The following is a 21,940-nucleotide window of genomic DNA, read 5'->3' as shown; positions in this document are numbered from 1 at the left end:
ATCAGATACTCGTATTTTGGTTTTTATAAAAATGAGTTTTAAAGAACTCTTAACTTTAGAAAAATACCTACTTTTCGCTCTCTTACGAAAGTTTACCATTTTCTACCATTTACCAAAATACCACTTTTTTCCCCTTTACAAATAATATCTGCCAACGTTACCCCTTTCTCTTAGAGTTTCTAAAAAACTCAAACTCCCTTTTTTACGATTTTTATCCATAACCTAGTATCTTTGTTTATGTTATTTTTGAAAAGAAGGGAAATTGGACCCTTAACATATAAAATGGTAAAAATTAACTTTAATTAACTTAAGTTGATTTGGGGATTGATTAAATCTCCAAATCCTTAGTTACCTTTGCACGAAGCTATTTCTTTTCATTTCTAAAACATTACTCTCACTATTTAAATTTAAAGTGGTAAAGTCTCATTTTTAAACTTTTGCCCTAAGTTGAGTTTTTTGGATCACAGATTGCTTGATCCGAAAATAAGAAGATGGAGGTTCCAATTTTGAAGATGAAGAAATGGAACCGTGTGCAAAAGACATCCTGGACGTTGTACTACCCAAGGGGTTCAAGATGTTGGATATACCCGCCTACAGTGGAAACACCGATCCTAAGGATCATCTATCCTACTACAACTGCCTAATGACTATAGCCCATGTTTGTGACAGTGACAAGTGCCTGCGCTTTTCGATCACCTTGGCCGGATTCGGTGAAGAGTGGTGGAAAAGGCTCAAGACAGGACCGATCCAATCTTTGTTTGGACTGTAATTGAATTTTCGTAAGAAATTCATAGCCGCCCAGAAACTTGACATGGAGGTTAGTACGCTGGCCAACATTAAGCAACATCCCACAGAGACCCTTAGGGCTTATATCCAATGCTTCACCGAAGAAGCTTCGAAGACTAAGGTGGATGATGGGCAACGGTTAGTAGCCCTCCAGTCCGAAATCAGAACTGGACCCCCTATTTGGGATGACATGCAACAAAGCAAGGCAGCCACTCTTGAAGAGTTTATAGAAAGGGCTGAAGGCTTCATCAACTGGGAAGAAACCCGAATCCAATCCTTTGAATGGCCTCCGACACCACAACAAATAACACAGAAAATTCCCAAGTATGGGACACAATACCCAGTAAATCCCTATTCGGAACCTCCAACAATATCCAGAATACAGTTCATGACATCGACTATCTATGTGCGCGCTCCATCGGGATATGCTCCAGCTTCTTCAGCCCCTTTTTTTGGATATGGAGTGGCCCCGAACGAATACAGTGTCGCTCCCGGAGTGGTTCAACAATCCCAGACTAAAGCGGTTGAGGCAAGCATAAACCCTTCCCGGGGAAAACGATCTAGCAAGAATTAGAGTCGGACCGAGCCCGCAAAGAAGGGAAATAGGGGGTACGAGCCCCAATACACATAATACATGAACTTGGTAGATACCTGGGAGAATATCTACCTTGTAATGGGCAACATAGCCCACTACCAAAAACCAACCCCCGTGTTTAAAAGGGGAAAGAACCCGAGGGACGTGAGCAAAATATGCGCCTATCACAAGGACATAGGCCATACAACTGAGGAATGTCGTCAATTGAAGGACGAGATTGAGAATCTAGTCAAGCAGGGGAACCTCCACCAATGGGTTAGAAGGTCGGTTGGAGTTCCAAGACAGCCCGTAGCTCCCGAACAACCTTTTGCCCAGGGAGAACTTGAGCAGTTCAGACCCCCTCAGGGAGGTTACGCTCCAGGACCGGGAGCATAGGCCCCAGTAGTGCGACCTCCTGGAGGCCCTATAGCTCCTGGATGCGGGATGCCATATCCTCTTGGAACTGTGCCCCCTCGAGTAGATGGCCACATCGCCACCATATCTAGAGGCTCGCACCTGGGGGGACCATCCTAGAATTACTAAAAGAGGTACCTCAGCGAACTCGACAATGACCATGAGATGTGTGCATTGGTCCAAACTCCTGTCCAGCACCCAAAGCTGGTGAATTTGCTGATAATGTTTACGGAGGAAGATGCCCAGAATGTACACTTCCCGCATCACGATCCCTTAGTCATTGACCCCCAAATCGCCAACAAAAGAGTATCCCGAGTTTTGGTAGAAAACAGGAGTTCTGTCAATGTCTTGTTCAAGCCGGCCTTCACAGCGACCGACCTAATAAAGGCAGACCTAGTATCATGTGCAACGCAAATCTACAACTTAAATGGAGATTCATTGCCCCCGATGGGCAAGATCCAACTCCCTGTTACATTGGGGAACGAGGTTCAAAACACGTTGAAGTACTGCACATTCATCATGGTGGATTGTCCCATTGCGTATAATGTGATTTTTTGGCATCCCGCTTTGGTCGACTTTTGTGCTGTTACCTCCATTTTCCACCTATGCTTGAAGTTACCACGTGATAATGGCAGAATAGGGACAATACGGGGATATCAAACTCTAGTCTGGCATAAGCAAAGGCCATTGGGCACGAAACGGGCAGAGGCCCTCAAATTAGAAATTGAGAAGTTATCCTTGACTAACTTGATCTAGGAAGCACTGTATCTCATTAGGCATCCCGGTGTTGGTGCCAAAACCAAACGAGACATGGGAAACTTGCATAGATTTCACGAATCTCACACAAAGCATGTCCGAAGGACTACTTCCCTCTGCCCCAAATAGACCAGATGGTGGATGCCACATCTGGGTACGAGTTTCTAAGCTTCATGGATGCCTACTCCGGCTACAACCAAATTTTGATGCACGTAGCAGACCAAGAATACACCAGCTTTCAGACGGACAAGGGTGTATACTGCTACATTTTCATGCCTTTTGGGCTAAAGAATGACGAAGCCACATATCAGAGGCTTGTTAACAGAATGTTCCGAAACCTACTCGCGAAGAACATGGAAGTATACATAGACGACATGTTGGTCAAATCTAAGACGTCGGCCCAACACGCAGATGACCTAGCGGAAGCATTCCCCATTATCCGGAAGTATGGGATGAAGCTAAATCCCAAGAAGTGCACTTTTGGCGTGGCATCCGAGAAGTTTCTAGGCTTCATCGTAAGCTCGAGAGGGATAAAAGGCAACCCAGATAAGATCAGAGCATTGATTGACATGCCATTGCCATGGAAACACAAGGATGTTCAGAGCCTGGTAGGAAGAATATCGGCTTTGAGCCGCATTGTGTCAAAGTGCACGGACAAGTGCATTCCGTTTTTCAACATACTTTGTGGAAACCAGAGGTTTGAATGGATAGCTCAGTGTGAAGAGGCTTTCCAAAAGCTGAAAGAGTATTTGGCTCAAGCACCAATCTTGTCAAAGCCGGTGGATGGGGAACCACTGTACCTATATTTGGCCATGTCAAAACATGCCATAAGCGCCGCCTTAGTGCGAGAAGAGGGAAAGGTCAGACTTTTGGGCTATTACGTAAGCAAAAGGTTGCTGGGCGTGGAGTCCAGATATCTTTTGATTGAGAAACTGACATTTTGCTTACTGACTGCCTCCAGGAAGTTAAGACCTTATTTTTAGGCCCATGCCATCAAGGTACTAATGAACCATCCCCTGCGACAAGTATTACAAAAACCAGAGTCATCAGGAAGACTTTTGAAGTGGGCCATGGAATTGAGCCAGTTCGATATTGCCTACGTTTCCAGAATCTCCATCAAGGGACAGGCCCTGGCCGACTTCATTGTAGAGTGTATTGGGATCATTGAGGACGAGGAGCCAATCGACCCTGTAGTGCCCTTTTGGAAGATATTTTGACGTAGCCTCTAATGAGAATGGGGTCGGGGCCGGGATCATCCTAATATCCCCCGAAGGCCATGAATTGTAAAGCGCCCTACGCTTCTAGTTTGAAGCATCAAAGAATGAGGCTGAGCAAGATGCCATGCTGGAGGGAATACACTTAGCTTGGGAAGTGGGGGCACAGAACATCGAAGTCCACGGTGATTCCCAGTTGGTGGTGAGATAGATTTTGGGAGAATACCAAACAAAAGGGGAGAAGATGGCTGCCTATGTGGCGCGAACCCAAGAGTTACTCCAGTCATTCAAAAGATATGTCATATGCCAGATTCTGAAAGAATAGAATCTGTTTGCGGACACATTGGCAAAGTTAGCCACAAATGTTGAAGCAGAAATCTCCGAAGTAGTCCCAATCGACCATCTATCGTCACCCAATATCCAAGCCCCCGCAATCGTAAAGGCCATCGATTACACAATGTCCTGGATTGGCCTCTCATCCAATATCTAACCACTAGAGAATTGCCCACAGATAGGGCCACCGCTAGGAATCTTCAGTACCATGCCCCCAAATACCTCATGATGGAAGGCAAGTCATATCCCAAGGGGTTATCCATGTCGTATCTTCGATGCGTATCTGGGACCGAGATGAGTGCCGAGATGTGACACAACCTTTTCTAGTAAAGTCAATGGTACTCTAGGAACAAGACATAGCTAAAAGGGTAAAATGGTAATTTTATTCACTTTTAATTATGAACCATTAATATAGGATTAACATTGTATGTAGTGATTATATCAATGGACACTTTATTCTTTAATAAAGTACTCTATAAATATATGTCTATAAATATCAAGAGTTCAATCTCATATTTATACTGGAGTAATCATGAGATTAATAAATATGATTATCTAATCAAAGAGCATTGATTAATAATCTAATATTTATTGGAGATTAATATTATAGGCCCATAGGTCCCCAGGTGGCTCTATCACCACCTTATCAAGGTAAGAGTTGATACAAGCGTAAAACTGTAATTTGGAAATTTGAGAAAAATTTTATTCTTTGGGTGAAGTGTACAATTATATGTTAATTGAGGTTAAATAATTAATTTGGAATTAATTATCAAATTTTCAAAAATATATTTATTAATTTAAATATATAATTTTAAAATTCATATATATAAATTATTAAATTAATTTTTTGAAATTAAATATTTTATTTGAGTAGCAGAAAATAAAATAGGTAAGCCAAAAAGTCTTCGATTCATTAAATTTTAAAAGATGATGATAATGATGATCATCAATTTGAATTTTGAATTTTGAATTTAAAATTTAAATTTTGAAATATGGTTGTCATCTTTTTCTTAAGAAGATAAATACCTTATTTTGTGGAAAATTGATTTTAGTTAAATAAATAAATAAAATAAAAATGAAATATCCCTGAAAAAGGAATATAGCAGTTCATGCATGACACAGTCCAGAGACTATGCCATACATGTAGCACTACACTAATATTGTATCAGTGTTGTTTTTATTTTATTTATTTAATTAATTATTAATTTGAAAATAAATATTTTCAAATTCAGTAACTTAGATATTTCCCTAAATCAATTTATGTCATCATTATGATATTAATATTATTTTACTATTATTATTAAGAGTAATATAGTAATAGAATAATCTCTATACATATGATATAGAATAATAATAAGAAGAGATATACAAGAGAGAAGTAATACACATATCAGTAAGAATTCAGAATCGTTTTTCGAATTTTTGTCAGACAAAAGATTATCTTCTTCTTCTTTATTCTAACCTTTCTCTTACCATAATCCAAGTTCTCATGTGTTGAGAAATACTTGTGATTCTTAAATTACAAACTCATTTTCTCTATGTGCCCACACACACTTTGAGGTGTAGAGAACACTCCGGAAGATCGTGGTTTGAATACTCAAAGATTTGGATAGGAAGATCGATATATATACGAAAAGACTCAAGGACACTTGATAGGCTTCAAGAGGTAAATCCTCATGTTCTTGAATATTTATGTATGTGTTTATATGATATATATATACACAAATATACTGTATATTTATATATATGTTGTATGATTAATAATATTGTATGTTAATGTTTCTGTCTGAATGTTTTCTTGATCATATAAACTGTTTATTTGAGAGATGGATATTTTTTGTTGTTAGGCCCACCACGCCCATTCCCCTGCGTACTCTAATTGTTTTTCCAACAATTTTCACCAGAGCAGGTCATTAATCTATGCATATTATTAATTATTGTGTGGGATTATGTGCATTTTTATATTATATATGATATATGTTTGAAATGATGGATGTTTATTTTCATGATGGCAGATTCTTAAGGGTTATTTAAATAATGGTGCTTTTGGATTTAGGAATTATTCATAAAATTTCTAGATGAAAAATTGTAAACCATTTTAGGGCATAGGAATTTTGTAATTTATTTTTAAATTCTAGATAAAATATTTTGTTGTGGCCTGAGCCCGAGCCTAGCCCCGAGCCGTGCCTGCCTGCGCCACCCACGCCCGTGCGCGCCTCCCTGCCCAGGCCTGCACCCCAGCGCCTCTCAGCCCTGCCCAGGCCTGCGTGCCCCTTTTGCACTTGCTTGCCTAGTCTTGCTTGCCCCTGCCACGCCTAGTCTGCCTAGCGTGCGCCCCTGCCAGCCTCCATTGGCGGACCTCCCTACCGTCGCCCCACTTGGTACACACCTAGGGTTTATCTCTTACAAACCCTAATGTGTTGTTACCTTAATTATTTTTATTATTCATTTAAATAAAAATAAAAAATTGAATTAAAATGGTTTTAATATGGACCTCAAAAGCCTCCTTGCTTCGTTTCAACTCCAGCTGGGCCTGGACCTCCAAAGCCTGGATTTGGGCCCGAGAGATGCAATCTTCTCCCTCTCTTGATGAAGTTTGGCCTTAGTTGCCTCCAAGAGTTTCTTGGTTGAAGCCTTCGAGCCGCGGGTACGGGACAATTTCGACTCCATGTTGTCCACCACCTTCTTGTGGTCAGCATCCTTCCAGGACAAAGATTCCTCATGTTGAGCTTGAACCCAGGGAGTCTCCTTGGTGAGGGCCTCCTTGGGAGCTTCTCGTTGGTTGACGGCCCCCTCCAGCTCCATCTGAGTCGTCTCTAGCTTCATGGCCTTCTCGGACACCAAGTTCGCATTTTTATGAGTTTGAAATGTGTCTTCGAACAATGCAAAGTTAGAAACAACACAAAAAGATAACATTAATAAAGAAACGAGATGAACAAGTGGTTTATCGCATTGGCCTGATGACAAATGGCCTGGAAGATGAAGAAGGCATCATTGTTAGCCAATGTGGTGGCGCATTTGAGCTGAAGGGAGGACATGGATGTCCCCACTTGGGCCAGTAAATCCACAACAAACGGGGCGACATCCTGCCCCAACCTAGGCCAAAATCCAATCTTGGCTCCCAACCGATCCACAATCTGCTGGGCAGCATTAATGGCCTCTGGACGTCCGGAGAACTCCATTTTCTGACGAATGATCAGGGCCTAGGCCACCTTGTCCTGTTTGTCGTGCCCCTCATCCCAGGCTTGGGATACCATCTTCATCCTCTCCTCTAGAACGATTGACTCCCCTTCCCCATGAAGGGTTGGGTTGATGGGAAGCTCGGTAGCTTCCGAGAGCTCCGACGTAATATTAAGATTTTCACCAGAAGAATGTTCCTCGATCACAGTGTAGTCCTCCTTTATCCTAGTCTTCTTGGCCCACTCTGCGGATGACGTGGCAACAAAGTCTGTCTTCCTTTTATTTGTCCCACCTCCTACCGAAGGCTCCTGCTCCAAGTTTATGATTTGGAGAGGAGCATGATGGGATTGATGCTGCTCAACAGGCACCACAAGGGCTGAAGCGACAGCTTGAGTTCATTCTGTGGCCCTTGAGCCAGTTCTGCGGCACCAATTATCAAGTCAATGAATTGATTCCAACCCGTACTATAACGGGGTGGAGAATTTGTATTGATTACCATAAACTGAATAAGGCAACCAGGAAGGACCATTTCCCCTTGCCTTTTGTTGATAAGATGTTGAACAGAATAGCAGGCCATCCTTATTATTGTTTCTTGGATGGGTATTTGGGGTACCATTAAATTTCCATTGCACCAGAGGACCAAGAAAAGACCACCGTCACGTGGAATGTCCTTTGGGTTATGTAATACTCCAACAACATTTTAGAGAATTATGATGTCTATCTTCTCCGACATGGTGGAAAAAGGTATAGAGATCTTCATGAATGACTTTTTAGTCATTGGAGTTTCCTTTGATGGATGTTTGGCTAATTTGGAGAGGGTTTTGAAAATATGTGAGGAGTCAAATTTAATATTAAATTGGGAGAAATATCACTTTATGGTGACAGAAGGAATAGTCTTGGGCCACAAAATTTCACGCCATTGTATTGAGGTAGACAGGGCATAGATATCTACAATAGAAAACTTACCTCCACCGGTGTCTGTTAAGGGGGTTCGTAGTTTTTTGGGCCACATTGGATTTTATAGGAGGTTGATAAAGGACATTTCGAAGATTTCGAAGCCCCTATGTACTCTATTTATGAATGGTGTGGTGTTTGACTTTGATGCTGAATGTTTAAGGGCATTTAACACGCTGAAGGAGAAATTGGTTTATGCTCCTATTGTTGTATCACCGAATTGGGAACTTCCTTTTGAATTGATGTGCAATGCAAGCGATTATGCAGTAGGAGTTGTTCTGGGATAGCGAGTTGACAAGGTATTCCAAACGATTTATTATGCTCAATTAAATTGTGCAACTATTGAGAAATAATTACTTGCAATTGTCTTTGCGTTCGATAAGTTCAGGCCATATTTAATTGGTCATAAGATGATTGTTTACACAGATCATTCTACTATTAGGTACCTTATGAGAAAGAAGGATGACAAACCCTGCTTGATTAGATGGGTCTTATTATTTCAAGAGTTTGATATGGAAATTCGTGACAGAAATGGCACAGAAAATCTAGTTGCAGATCATTTAACTAGATTGGAAAAAGGAGAAGATCCTAATGAGAAAGAAGTACAAATTTGTGATGCCATACTTCCTTAGAGTCGTTACAATGTGATTTATAAATGTGCCATTAGCTCGCTAATCGAGGTTTTAGGTTAAAAAATGTGATTAAATCAAAATAAAGACTCATTTGATGAAAATTAGATAAAAATAATTGGTCATTCATTAAAATTTGTAAGAATGTTACATTGGGATCCCAAAATACTGTTATAAAATACATTTACAATCCAAAGATATGGTACAATCGACCTAAGCGACAAAAGTGAACATTTAGCACGTGCTCCTCAAAACAACCCCAGCTGTGGCGGCCAGGTAGGCCAAACATGTACACACCACTCTATGCCCTCCAACTCATGGTTGTTCGACCTTTTCCTTGTCCTTACCTGCACAACAAAGCACCCGTGAGCCGAGGCCCAGCAAGAGAACTTCAAGCACAGCATAAAATATTATACTTCAACAGCCTAATAGTACAGCAGCACAACAATAAAGTAATACGGCAGTACAATAACACAGTAGTAAAATAATACGACAATACAATAACACAACAAAAAAATACTACAGCAGCGGCCCTCGCTGATCGGGGTGCGTTACTAAGCACCAAGTCCGCTGTCCTAGACTGTAGAGTCCAAGAACTTTACTTAGTTAATTATTTAGTAGTATTATAGTATGTATAGTATTATCTTTTTTACTGTGGATTTTTGGTTCAGACCGGGAATTATTTGGACACTCATAGTAGTACTTATAGATTTTCTAAGTTTAACCTATAGTTTAAGAATATTAAGTATAACCTAAGGTTTGATTATATGACTGATAATTAAGGATTATATTTATTATACTATAAGGTTTAGATATCAACCAATAGGATTTTAAGCACATGTTATGAATGGTAATTAAGGATTAAGTATTTTTGAGGATTAAATTAAATAAGGGTAAAGTTTGAATGTTATAGGGTCAGTCAGCAGCTTTGAATACGTTGAAGGCTTAGTCAAGGCTGTTTACTCCATTCAAACTTAGCTAAAAATGTGTAATTTCATGTTTAAATATTCAGCGTGTGCCGATATATCGCAGCACGTAGATACGGAAAACACAAGACGATGCACGGTCGCCTCGGGCATACTGGCCCAGGCGATATATCACCTCCTCCAGCATAAATTCAAACATTTTTGATTTCTTTTCCTTTCAACCATTCAAACTCCTCCATAAGTCCAGCATCTTTTGAACGAGTCTTCAGCCTCTGCTGAACGATTATTCAAATGATTTTCACCTAAAAAGCCATTATTTTTATTCAAGTAAAATCAAGATACTTTCATTCCCAAACTCTATAAATAGGACCTAGTACCCAGCCATTATTCACCTTTTGCTCTAAGTTCAGAAGCTGCTAGTGTTAAGTGAGTGTGAGAGTGTAAACACCTGGTTTGGGAAAATCATAAGCTTAAACATCATAAGCTTATCAAACACTTTGGGAAGTGAGGTTCTATAGTATTTCAGTTAAGGTGTAGATTGGTCTTTCAAGTCTTTGAGGTAACCAAAACTCTAGTTCATTTCTGTATTATGTTATTTTCTTTCTCATAGTCTTCTACTCAATCTCTAACCTTAATCTTCATTTTGGTTAGGGAATCTAAGTTCTTGAGCACATAAGTTTCGGTAAGCATGTTTCTCAAATGGTTTAGTCTTTCCATCCCTTTCATTTCATCTCCTTTCTTCTTTAGACTCACTCTTTCTAATGGTTATTAGGAGTGTTCCAAAAGGTCCCAACTCAGTCCACATATCCCGGTAACTTTGGTAAGGAAAATAGGCTAGAATCTATATGTTTATGTTTATGTTATCTTATGTGTTATTTTATGAAACATGCTATAAATTGAATGTGTATGTTGTAGGCTTGGGCTTATGCCCTATTTGACTAACAAGACCCCAAAAAGATTATGGGCATATGCCTACTTAGCTAGTAGGACCCCACTAATCTCATGGGCATAAGCTTTTTTAGTCTATGGGACCCCAAGTAATAATGGCCATTGTATTAAGTGTTATGATATGTCTTTACGTTTATTATGAAATTTATGTTTATGATTATGTGTTAGATTTTCCTTGCTGGGCATTAGGCTCATTCCTTTCTGTTTATGTGCAGGAAAATAAGCTTTAGAGGCGGTAAGATTCGTGACGCTTAGAGGATGTGTATCGATGGTGAATGGAGCCAAGGGGTCGAGCGTTATTCGATTCGAGGATGTAGTCTCATTTTACCTATTTTATGGTTTTACATTTATTTTCCGCATTTTCTATGTAACTCTTTTCACTTTAAGTTGTTTTTGTTTTAAAGACAATGGGTACCCATATCCTACTAAATTTTATGAAAGTAACCTTTGTTTCTACAAGTTTATAATAAATTATGGTATTTTCGCAAATGTATGTTTTAGTAAGGATTTGTATGTATAGTTCGATAATGGTACAAGAGTCTAGATTAGTGGGTCATTACATAGACGAGCAAGTGTATACAACACCCTTGAGGGTCTCGGCCTGGTAGGCTGCATTCATCATGCTTAATGCTTATCTCGACCCCTTGCCACTCCCGGCTTATGCCCCTTCCAGCTATTGCCGCTTCCGGCTCTTGCCGATCAGTCATAATCACATGTATGACATAACAACTATAAACAATATATACAACCATATACACCACATAGCTCTACATGCACAAATAGTTCTCTTACCTGGTGTCCCAAGCTGACAACCCAATGTTATCCCGAGCATGATTCCTAATCCTTAGCCTGAGCGGTAAAACCTAGTCACGACGTATTAATTAATATCCATCATGGTCTAAATTAATTAAGAACGTCGGAATATAATTCTATCCTTCGAGAACCGGGTAGTAGAATCCTACTTGAACCTAAACATTTGGGTTCCTGAGCCTAAAAACTTCATTTGGCCAAAATTGCCTATTTGAGTCGTGGCCCAGCCCTTAAGGGTCGTGGCGTGCTCAAGTCAGAGAGCATTCCTCTCATGTTTTGGGGAACACGGGCCGCAGCGCAAGGTGAGGCGTGCCGTGGCACCTGGGAAAAATTCCAAGGCCCCAGGCCTCTGTGTTCAAGTGGGCCGCAGCTCGAGTCCCAAAAGAAACCTCACCATTTTCTACGTTTTACCTTAACTCAACTCACCAAAAATCCATCCTAGACATAAACTTAAGCCATAATTAAGTCTCTCAAGCATTCCCAAATACCATAGACAACACAACCACACTAATAGCTAAGCCAAAACTCCATCACAGCCCAAAATTCAAACCTTGAGATTGAAACTCAACAACGCCGATATCAAACTCACAATTCAATAAAGAACCATACGAATTCACTTTCCCCTTCTACAAATGAAGACCCTAAATTAATCCTCAAGTGATCCTAGCTTGATTCCTCAGTCTCCAAGCTTTCAAATCTTCAATTCTTGCACCAATTCTCGAAGAACCCCCACTAGCTTCTATGCACACCAAAGGGGAGAGCAAACTGACTAGGGAGAGAGAGAGTGCAGGAGACAAGGTGAGAGTGTTTCTAATGTGTTCCTCAGCTAATTCTAGAGCCTTGTATTAGTTTGAATCTATCCTTGCTGCCTAATGACCAAAATGCCCCCAATTCTATCTTTAATGTTTTAATGCAACCACGGGCAATCCCATCATTTGCCACATTCCGCTAATTCCTCGAGTTTTCCTACAAATCCACATTTAATCCCGACATACCCAAATAATTAATAATAATTACCCATTACCCGGTAAACCCCAGGCACATGCCAAGTTCTCAAAATACCCCTAAGCTCACCCTGAGCCGGGAATCTGACCCCGTTGTGACTATTCCGCTAATATGTACCCTAGGATCGTCTCGGACCACACATCTCAAATATATCCCCATAACACTCGGGTCTCACTCATAACACATGCATAATTACATTTATGCCTCAACGGGCCAAAATTACAAACATGCCCCTATTCACAGAAATGGGCCCACATGCATATTTAATACACACAAACATGCATGTCTAATTATATTATCACACAATTCATTTATAACACATCATCATGCATATAATCCTTTACTCGCTCATATAATCCCAATTAGACCCTTTAGGCAGTTTAGTCAAGGGGCTCAGCCTTAATATCGAATTCGGGACGTTACAACTATCCCCTCCTTATCAAAATTTCATCCTCAAAATTTGGTCAAACATCTCGGGATACTAATCCCGCAATCCTGAACACATTTCCAGAGTCAATTCCTTTACCTCGTCTCTTCTTGCTATAGTTCCATAAGAATGATAGTCTTAATCTATAAGAATTTATCTCTTTATCCAGAGTTTCCATTGGTTTTCCTTACACGATAAGGTTCACTAAATTTCCAAGGTCTCCTGACCCAATCAAGGGTTGTACTCGTCACCCATTTCTTCAAAATTTGTACTGTAACACCTCATGAGCCTCTACCCATGCTGGAGTGAGGCCAATCTTTTGGCCCCTATCCTAATCCCTATTAGGATCTCATAAATGTATATCAACTCTAGAGTCAAACTCCTCTTTCCTTTTCAAACCACCATATCCTTGTAGTCGAAGAATACAAAGTCCTCAATCCTAGAACTCCACGTTCCCATATCTAGACTTACAAACTCTCATGTTCTTGAAATAACGTAGACACTCCTGCTCTCAACATTCCTTAATAATTTCACCGATCCTCTGAGCGATTTCTGAACTAGGATACTTCTTGTCCCTGGGTTCATTTTCTGGAATAAGCACTTCTCATTCACTATCTCACATTATCCTACTCATAGTCACTCTATGAACCTTTTTCCAGAACATAGGAGTCCATGGGTCTCAATCTGACACTATCGACCTCAGCGTCCAATGGAGACATACGGTCTCCTTTCATACCCACTCCCTCATTTGATATCTCACCCACACCAACCATGGTGTGCCAACCCAATAGGTCAAATCACAACTTTCGCATCCACTCACCTCATCTATAATCCAAGGTGGTCCACCCCTAGGGTTCATAACCATATTCCTCTATACTAACTCCATGATATACCAGAGCCATAATAGCCTTTCCGGCTTCTAATTATCATCTCTTGTTTACTAAACGATTAGGTCGTACATCCTCCCGATATAAAGATTGTGGTCTCAATACCCATTCAAACTTCTTGGATATAATAATCGTAAGAGGTAACCTAAGGTTCATCCCGTATCTTCCCCTCAATGCCAGTATCCTTCGGATCACTCATCCGGTCAACATATCTTAACCTTTCTATTCCAAAGTGGCAGGATTCTTAACCTTTCCTACAAGATCTTCTTTTTGTGTTTCACTGTTCATTCGTAGAAATATATATCAGCCAATTATCATTCACAGATTCCAAACCAACCCCAGTCATTATTTCATTCTAACTGTGGTTAATCGGCATAACTATCAACTCGACATCCACTGTAGGACATCTAAGTCCCATGCCGAGAATCTATGTTCTTATTCTCCTTTCCATCATGAAGCATGAACAACCTTTGTTTCTAGTCTACAGACGGGTGCACCCTAGCTTATAACATATTGCACTGTAATTCCATACTTTAAGCAAGGACGATGTCCTTCGCAACGTTCTATTGTACCAATCCATTACGTATAGACTCTAATACCATGACGTGGGAATCAATCTTCACTCTAACTTCTAAAAATCTGGTACGCAACTATCCATTTAGAAAAAACTTTATGTTCTCATGTCACTTTAGTCAAGGTATGGCTGTCCTAGAAGATGCTTCAAGTAGTAGCCGATGTGGCCCACTGGTTTAACTGTGCTTCTCGCCCCTAAGGCGTTCTGTTAGCAATTTCCTTACGATTTTCGATCTTAATTACCTCATACATGATCCCATAGCATGACCTTGAATGTCTTCTGGAGAAATTGGAACTTGTCCATCTTTGAACCTTACCTGTAACTCTGTTCTTTAACCTTGGTACTATTAATGAAGTTACTATTCACGTTCTGCTTCTAACTAGGAGTAGTCTGAAACATCCTTGATCAATCTGAATGCGACTTGTCCATACCATTCCTGTACTTCCTGCTTGTCAAACTTACCTGGGTCACTGAGGCATTAGTCTTTTTAATAGCCTTCACCGATAATCCATCACGACCTGCGTAGTGCAAGAGGCAATTCTTCTAATGTCTCTTGCCTTGATCCTCAACTGGCTAATTCTTGGTAACATTGTCCTACCCTCACAACCGAAAAATGAATCCTTCATTCTTGGCAAATGGTGTTGGTGTGTCTCATGATAAGATGTTCCGTTCGATCAACCCTCAGGTCAAATAGTTCTTCAATTGAACCTTTAATTCTTTTTGCTAAGCTAGTGTCATTCTTCATAATGTCCCAGATGCCGGTTATATCTCTGCCTTAATCCTGTTGCGTGTTAAATTCCCTAAATGTGACAATTATCCCAACGAATCCTCGTGAATCCATCTGGAACCTTATCGGCCAATCCAGTGTTCATCTGGTCTAACTTATATAAACTCAGTGGTATCTTCCTCAATAGCTAAGCACCCAGTAACTACAACCGGGTTCTTTCCTTTGAGCCTTAGAAGTCACCATCTTATTTTATAGTCCATGGTTGTCCCTTATTTGACCAGTAAATCCACACTCAAGATCACATCATATACCTCATAGAACCAGCTCAATCAATTACTACCAATTTTCCCAGGTAGATGCTAAAATCTCAAGCCCCATGGCATGACAACCATGAAGCATGTGCAACATGTTGATGTCTCTCTTAAGAGGTACGTAGCATCAAACTCAATCAGCTCAACTTATAAACAGGAAAAAGAATTAGAAAGCCAACCGGTCGCCTCTGAGGGACTAGCCTCAGGCTCTAACCATATCGAGACGGTCACTCGAATTGGGGTAGGTTATCTATACTCTTTAGTTCTTTCGTCTTTGTCTTTGGGAAATTCCCCTTGATGTGCCCTACCATTCTTCATCGATAACATGCCTTTGCTTGACATTCTCCCACATGATGTCTCATGCGCCTAGCACATACTAAGTAACCCCTCCAGACCTCATCGTCATCCTAGTGGCCGCCTTGAATACTATGAACCCTCCTGTCAGGACTAGGAGTAATAGACAATCGGGGCTCTTTCTTTCCTGGTTACTAGGCCTTCGCCCCTACCTGATCCTGCAAATGGCCACACCCTTGCCTGAGCTTTCCGCCCAACAACCCTCTTACTCCATCTCTTGCTCCTGCGTCCTCTATAACAAAGGCCCTCCCTACTGCCTAAGCGTAGGTAATAATCTCCTACACTAGAGTGATCCTAACACTCTGACCAATCCAAGGGTTCAATCCTCGAGTGGATCGCTCCTTTAGGGACACATCTGTTGGTACCAAATCAAAAGAAAATTTGGCCGATCTACGAAGGTCACTGGCATCACTACAAGAAATCTGATCTTTACCTACCAATATTTTACCTACCAATATATACTGGTAGGTAAAGGAAACCTTTACCAACCAATATTTATTCCTAAGATTTATTGGTAGGTAAATATTGCCAATATTATAACATTTTGGAAAGATGATTATCTACTAATAATATGGGTAAGTAAAGAGTGTTACCCTACACATATATTTGAGGGAAATTTTTTTTTCATTTGGCGCTTATGTTTCCCTCTTACCATTTTAACTTTTTATTAAAAATGATGCTGAGTTGTGTGATGATGTGTTAAAAATATCCTACATGTCATCTTACTTATTTTTAACAATTCATATTATTTTTAACAAATGGTACACATCTTAAAAACAAACATTACACAAACAAAAATTAAAATTAAATTAATTCTATAAAAACAAAATCATTATAATATATTTTTTCTCATTTAACTCTTTCACACACAAAAAAACCCTCTAGTCTCTCCTATTAGAAAATCGGTCGAACACAACCCAGTTCAAAACTCAAACCCATTTCAGTACACTAATCAACCACAAAATCTATAGACCCATACACAATCAGCCACAAAATCAGGATCTACAATCAACCATTATTCTGAAACCCATGCACAAACCAGAAACAATTTTCTGCAATTTTCTGAAGACAAGTACAGGAAAATCAAGTTCTGCTACCTTCAATCCGAGACTGCCGAGCCTTATTTGCGCCTCTCCGGTCTTGATCGAGATGATGTTCTTCGTCGATTTCTCTTCATCGAGGGTCCTGGTGTGTTCCACCAAGGCTCCGCGGTTGCACTCAGAGTGGCCTCCTACTTGCCATTCCCGTTCTCTGCTTTGAGCATTTTTGGGGTTGTTCCGACTCCGATCAGAGATTTCGTGTATGATTATGTTGCGAAACACCGCTATGAATGGTTCGGGAAGGAGAACGATTTTTTGGTTCTGCAGGAGAAGGAAATGCTCAACCGATTCATCGACAGAGAATAAATCATGGGTCGGGAAGTATCAGATTCGTAGTGAGGTCAGTTCATTCGATAGACTGATTTTCTCTATTGGGTATAATTCTATATTTGATATGGTGTAATTGGAAATGTTAATGTTTGTAGGCCTGTATGTATATACATGTAAAAGACCCCACGTGAATCCCACATCGGACCCACAAAATGAATCAGGCGCGTCACATAGTGTCTGGCATTTTTCGTTATAATAATATCTTAGGAATCTGTAGTCTCCATTGACTATCTGCTCGTCCCTTCTTTCTCCAAACACCAAAACCATATCTCATATTTTCCGCCGGATTTGACAGACGGTTAGCCTTATTCCGATGGATTCGGAACAGTACCTGCATCTGTTCTTGGAGGAGAGCAACTTGTACAACCACATTGTGCTTGGAACCTTACTCCCTGCAAGAGTTTGGGAGCCTCTTCCTCACTTCTTCCAGTCTTGGCTTCGCAACTATATAGGTGGCGTTCTTCTCTACCTCCTTTCCAGCTTCCTCTGGTGATTCTACATTTACTACTTGAAGCGCAATGTTTACCTTCCCAAAGGTACATCTTCATGTTTATGATTATCCTTCCCTTCAATCTCCCTTGAAATTATTACTCGGCACAATCGATCAATTATTATGTTATTGAATTTTTCTTTGAACAAAAATTTAATTTCGATATATTTTCTTGCATTTGAATTCAATATTTTATTTGAATTTATTCTTTGGAATTTCAGCTACCATCGATCATACTTTTCGTTTTTTTATTTGTGGTGGTGAATAAAAAGAAAAGAAAATAGATATATATGTATCACAATTTATGTATTTCTGAAGTGGATTCGTTTTGAAGGTCCATCGCAGATCTGTAATTCAATCCCTTGTTTGTTTGTTTTTTTGTCTTTTCAATTCTTAATAGGGGTGAAGGAGTTTGATGCTAGATGGATTGGTTGGGCTGGTGTAAATGTGCCTGATGAGACTGGACAAATTGCACTAAGCAAAGCTTTAGCTGAAAAGGTTCAAATAGCTACTTGTCATTATGTAATCTTGTATTTCTAGCTCTATACATATCAGCTACCCTTAACGAAATTGTTCATTTATTGCAGAGGTGCATACCAGTATTTCTTGATGAGGATTTTAATTGGTGGATTCTTGAGCTTCCAGTTTCCATACATACGATTATGCAAGGCATTTTGTGAGTGCTTGTACTCGTATACTTGGGCTAAAGGGTACACCTGAAGGAGTAGAGGACCAAGGAAAGCTTACTCGTGTTGCAGCGGTACAAATTTGGAAGCCTTTCCATCATTCTTTTATAGTTATTTGCGCACCTGCAAAATTAGCATTTCACATAGTACATAATACATAATCATTTGTACATTGATGTGGTGTAATGCATTAGTGTTAATATTTTCAAGCTAAGTTTCTGCACTTCATTATTTATTGTGATGCCTGCATTCCCTTCTTTCAATTTGGATGTGGAACTACAGTTTCCAATTGGCATAGACTCTGACCGGTTTGTTCGAGCTTTGGAAATTCCTCAAGTCAAGGAACACATGAAAGAACTGAAAGAGAGATTTGCTGGTTGGAAGGTAGTTGACCTACAACTTTTGGTTTCTTTGATAAACAATATGGTACATGTTTGGCTTGAAATAGAGGCATGCAAAATTATTTCCCAAAGAAGGGAGCCTACTAGGCTAGCTCGTCTACTAATAAGACTTGTTTTTCTGCTAATAATTAGATATGGTTGCAGTTTAAGATCTGTTTTGTTCAAATTCTCTTGCAATCTTTAGGTGTTTTCTAGTTATCTGTTTTCTTTATTCAAATTGCATTGGCTGAAGTGAACAGGTTCAACCAACTCGCATGGAATTCTTGACTTTAATATATATACAAACAAATGAGTTTTCGCCTCTAGTTTATTTTTTAACTTCTAATATTGCTCCTACAAGGTCTGAGGTTCGAGCCCTTCCTCGACACCTACATAGCAACTGCTATAATTTTCTGGTCACAACCAGAACAGATGTTCATGAGTTATTTTGGTGTTTCAGCAATGTATCTACATGAATTTTCCTTTCACAATTCTGGTTCCCTAATTTCCTATCATTGCTGTTAAATTATGGACAGGTGATGCTGGGGGTTGATCGTCTTGACATGATCAAAGGAATTCCACAAAAGATTTTGGCTTTCGAAAAATTCCTAGAGGAAAATCCAAGCTGGCGTGATAAAGTAGTTCTACTTCAAATTGCCGTGCCAACCAGAACAGATGTTCCAGAATGTATGTTCATGATCAAAATATGTTCCTACTCTAATTTGGCTTTGCAGTAACCACTGTCTGATGGATGATAATACTCATAACTGCCTCTTCTATTTGTAGTTTATTTTCTAGTGTTATTTCAATCATTTGACTATGAGTAGTTTTTCTGAGTTGGAAGTTAGTCAAGCTGAAACAAAAGCATGTGGTGCTATAACATTCATTTCTACTCTATTAAATTAATCTCATCTTGATAAAGTTTTAAAATAATACAGTTATTTATTTATCTATTTATTATTGTTTGTTACAAGCCAAGTTCATGAGATTGTGGGACGCATTAATGGGAGATTTGGAACTCTTACGGCTGTTCCCATACACCATCTGATTTGTCTTTTTTATATATCATGTAAATTAGAGACACTGTTTCAAGCGATCTTCTTTGTTCTGTTTTAATCACTTTCCCAACTTTCAGAAGACATTTTAGTGAAAGAAAAATCAAACAAAAAGAAGAATAAAAGGTCTGAGTTCAGGTCTTTTTAAGCAACAACATTTGATTAATATATGTTTTGAGACTGCAATTTAGTCAAATATTATGTATGTTATGTTTCTGTCTCTCATTTTCTTTGAACTTGATTTTCTTACAATTTTGTTCAATGATTATGTCAAGACTGCTAAACCATTTTCTCTTCTTTGTACAGGACCGATCTCTTGACTTTCACGCATTGTGCGCTCTGTATGCTGTTACTGGTACTCATTTTTGTTTTGTAAAAAAACCGTTAATCAATTTTGTCTTAGATAAGTAAATTGTTCCTAGGCTGCCTAGTTTGTAGTGATTCCTATGGTAACTCAATCATGTAATACATTAATATGGTGAAACAACAGAAGGCAATTGTGCCTTCAATTAATTAATTTTGTTTACCATGAGTAACTCAATTGCTATTTCTTTTTCCGGTGCAAATTTTATATATATGTGTATATATAAAAATAAATATAGATATTTTTCATTTCTGTGTATATGCATGTAATTTTGTTTATTTGTTTGTTTTTCCTTGTTTAGATGTTGCACTTGTTACTTCTCTTAGAGATGGAATGAATCTTGTGAGTTATGAGTTTGTTGCTTGCCAAGCATCCAAGAAAGGAGTCCTCATTCTGAGTGAGGTAATTTAACTTTATATTTTCTCTGAGTTTTCATGGTAGGTTTTTTCTATTGTTAAATTCATCAGAAAAGCTTAAATTATCAATAAAAAAAGAAAAAGGAAAAAAAGAATACTTTGTTGTGAATTCTGTTCAACGCATTGTCTTCATAGTTCTTCGGGCTTGCATCTTCTTGTTTATTCCATTTAAATTTAGTTTGCAGGTGCAGCACAATCGCTCGGTGCTGGTGCCATTTTAGTAAATCCATGGAATATCACAGAAGTTGCTGCTTCCATTTCTTATGCTTTGAATATGCCAGCTGATGAAAGAGAAAAGAGACACCAGCATAATTTCATGCATGTAACAACTCATACATCTCAAGAATGGGTTGCAACCTTTGTTAGGTATGCTCATATATAGCATTAGCATGTATGATTTATAGATAATGAAACCTTCTTAATGTGGAGATTGACATGTATTCTAGGATTTCAAATTTCACTTATGTTCTAAGAAGCAAAAATATTTATCTGTTCATACCAGCTAGTGTTTCTTTTTCAGGCTTTATTCTAATCTAGTGTCATTTTTTGTTTCTCCATTTCAGTGAACTTAATGATACTATTGTGGAATCCAATAATAGATTGCTTATACTGGTAGGCATCTTTCTCTTGCTACACTTTACATGCTGGAATTTTATATGATATCTGTTTTTCATTTCTATATTTTCATTTTCCATGTTCAATTATGTACAAATTGGGTAAGTGAAGTAAAACTTATAAAGTGACAGTGTGTTAATTTGTGTAATTTACTTTTCTTTTTTTCAGATGGAATAACAAATATACTGGTAGAAATGAATGTTATAGCACCACATGCTTTTGTTTCATAAGTTTGGTTTACCCACATCGTGAAAATATTGTGGGCAATCAACCAACTTATGAAGAGTTAGTTGAACGACTTAATGCTACAACTTCCCGCCTTAATGCTACTAACGAACAACTTAGTGTAGTTGTGGATATACTTCGTCATAACAATTTGATGGCACCTCCTCCTCCACCTCCAACAGACCAAGCTTCAGATGCAAATTTAAGAGAGTCGCCATCTATTTCAGTTCGGGAGTTACAAGATGATTCTTAGTTTATTTACATTAATTTACTAAGGAATGAACTTTATGAAGTTTTTTTTTTTATTTTGGTAGAGGTAACCTTAAAATGATAACTTTATGATTTATTTTAGTATTGAACATTATAAAGAATTTTAGCATTAAACATTTTATTATTGAATGGTTTTTTTCTAGTTTATTTCTAATATATAACATTTATAAATAACTGTTATTATATTTTACCTACACATA

At 38.9% G+C, this 21,940-nt stretch overlaps 2 protein-coding genes across 2 annotated transcripts; both read left to right on the top strand.

Annotated features, from left to right (window-relative positions):
* The first annotated feature begins 15,534 nt into the window (after positions 1–15,534).
* On the top strand, positions 15,535–17,215 carry LOC133779224 (uncharacterized). The gene is made up of 2 exons (XM_062219212.1): positions 15,535–15,572; positions 16,852–17,215. The coding sequence occupies exons 1-2, from the start codon at positions 15,535–15,537 to the stop codon at positions 17,213–17,215; spliced, it is 402 nt and encodes a 133-aa protein (XP_062075196.1).
* A 1,018-nt stretch (positions 17,216–18,233) lies between these two features.
* LOC133779223 (alpha,alpha-trehalose-phosphate synthase [UDP-forming] 1-like) lies at positions 18,234–21,723 on the top strand. The gene is made up of 6 exons (XM_062219211.1): positions 18,234–18,489; positions 18,698–18,799; positions 19,332–19,482; positions 20,516–20,616; positions 20,809–20,996; positions 21,414–21,723. Exons 2-6 carry the CDS (start codon positions 18,764–18,766, stop codon positions 21,721–21,723), a joined length of 786 nt encoding a protein of 261 aa, XP_062075195.1. The 5' UTR covers positions 18,234–18,489; positions 18,698–18,763.
* The last annotated feature ends 217 nt before the right edge of the window (positions 21,724–21,940 follow it).

The sequence above is a fragment of the Humulus lupulus genome, chromosome 5 (assembly GCF_963169125.1).
Source record: "Humulus lupulus chromosome 5, drHumLupu1.1, whole genome shotgun sequence".
NCBI classification, from domain to species: Eukaryota; Viridiplantae; Streptophyta; class Magnoliopsida; order Rosales; family Cannabaceae; genus Humulus; species Humulus lupulus.
The sequence above is the reverse complement of the archived record's forward strand: the minus strand, read 5'-3'. Positions and strand labels throughout refer to the sequence as shown.

Bases quoted from the DNA above. Each gene is read 5' to 3' on its own strand.
- LOC133779224 (XM_062219212.1), top strand. From the start codon at position 15,535: ATGAAGCATGTGCAACATGTTGATGTCTCTCTTAAGAG. The intron at 15,573-16,851 runs GTACGTAGCATC...TGCACAAACCAG, and splicing joins GTTGATGTCTCTCTTAAGAG to AAACAATTTTCTGCAATTTT.
- LOC133779223 (XM_062219211.1), top strand. From the start codon at position 18,764: ATGAAAGAACTGAAAGAGAGATTTGCTGGTTGGAAG. The intron at 19,483-20,515 runs GTATGTTCATGA...TTCCTTGTTTAG, and splicing joins CAGAACAGATGTTCCAGAAT to ATGTTGCACTTGTTACTTCT. The intron at 20,997-21,413 runs GTATGCTCATAT...TCTTTTTTTCAG, and splicing joins TGGGTTGCAACCTTTGTTAG to ATGGAATAACAAATATACTG.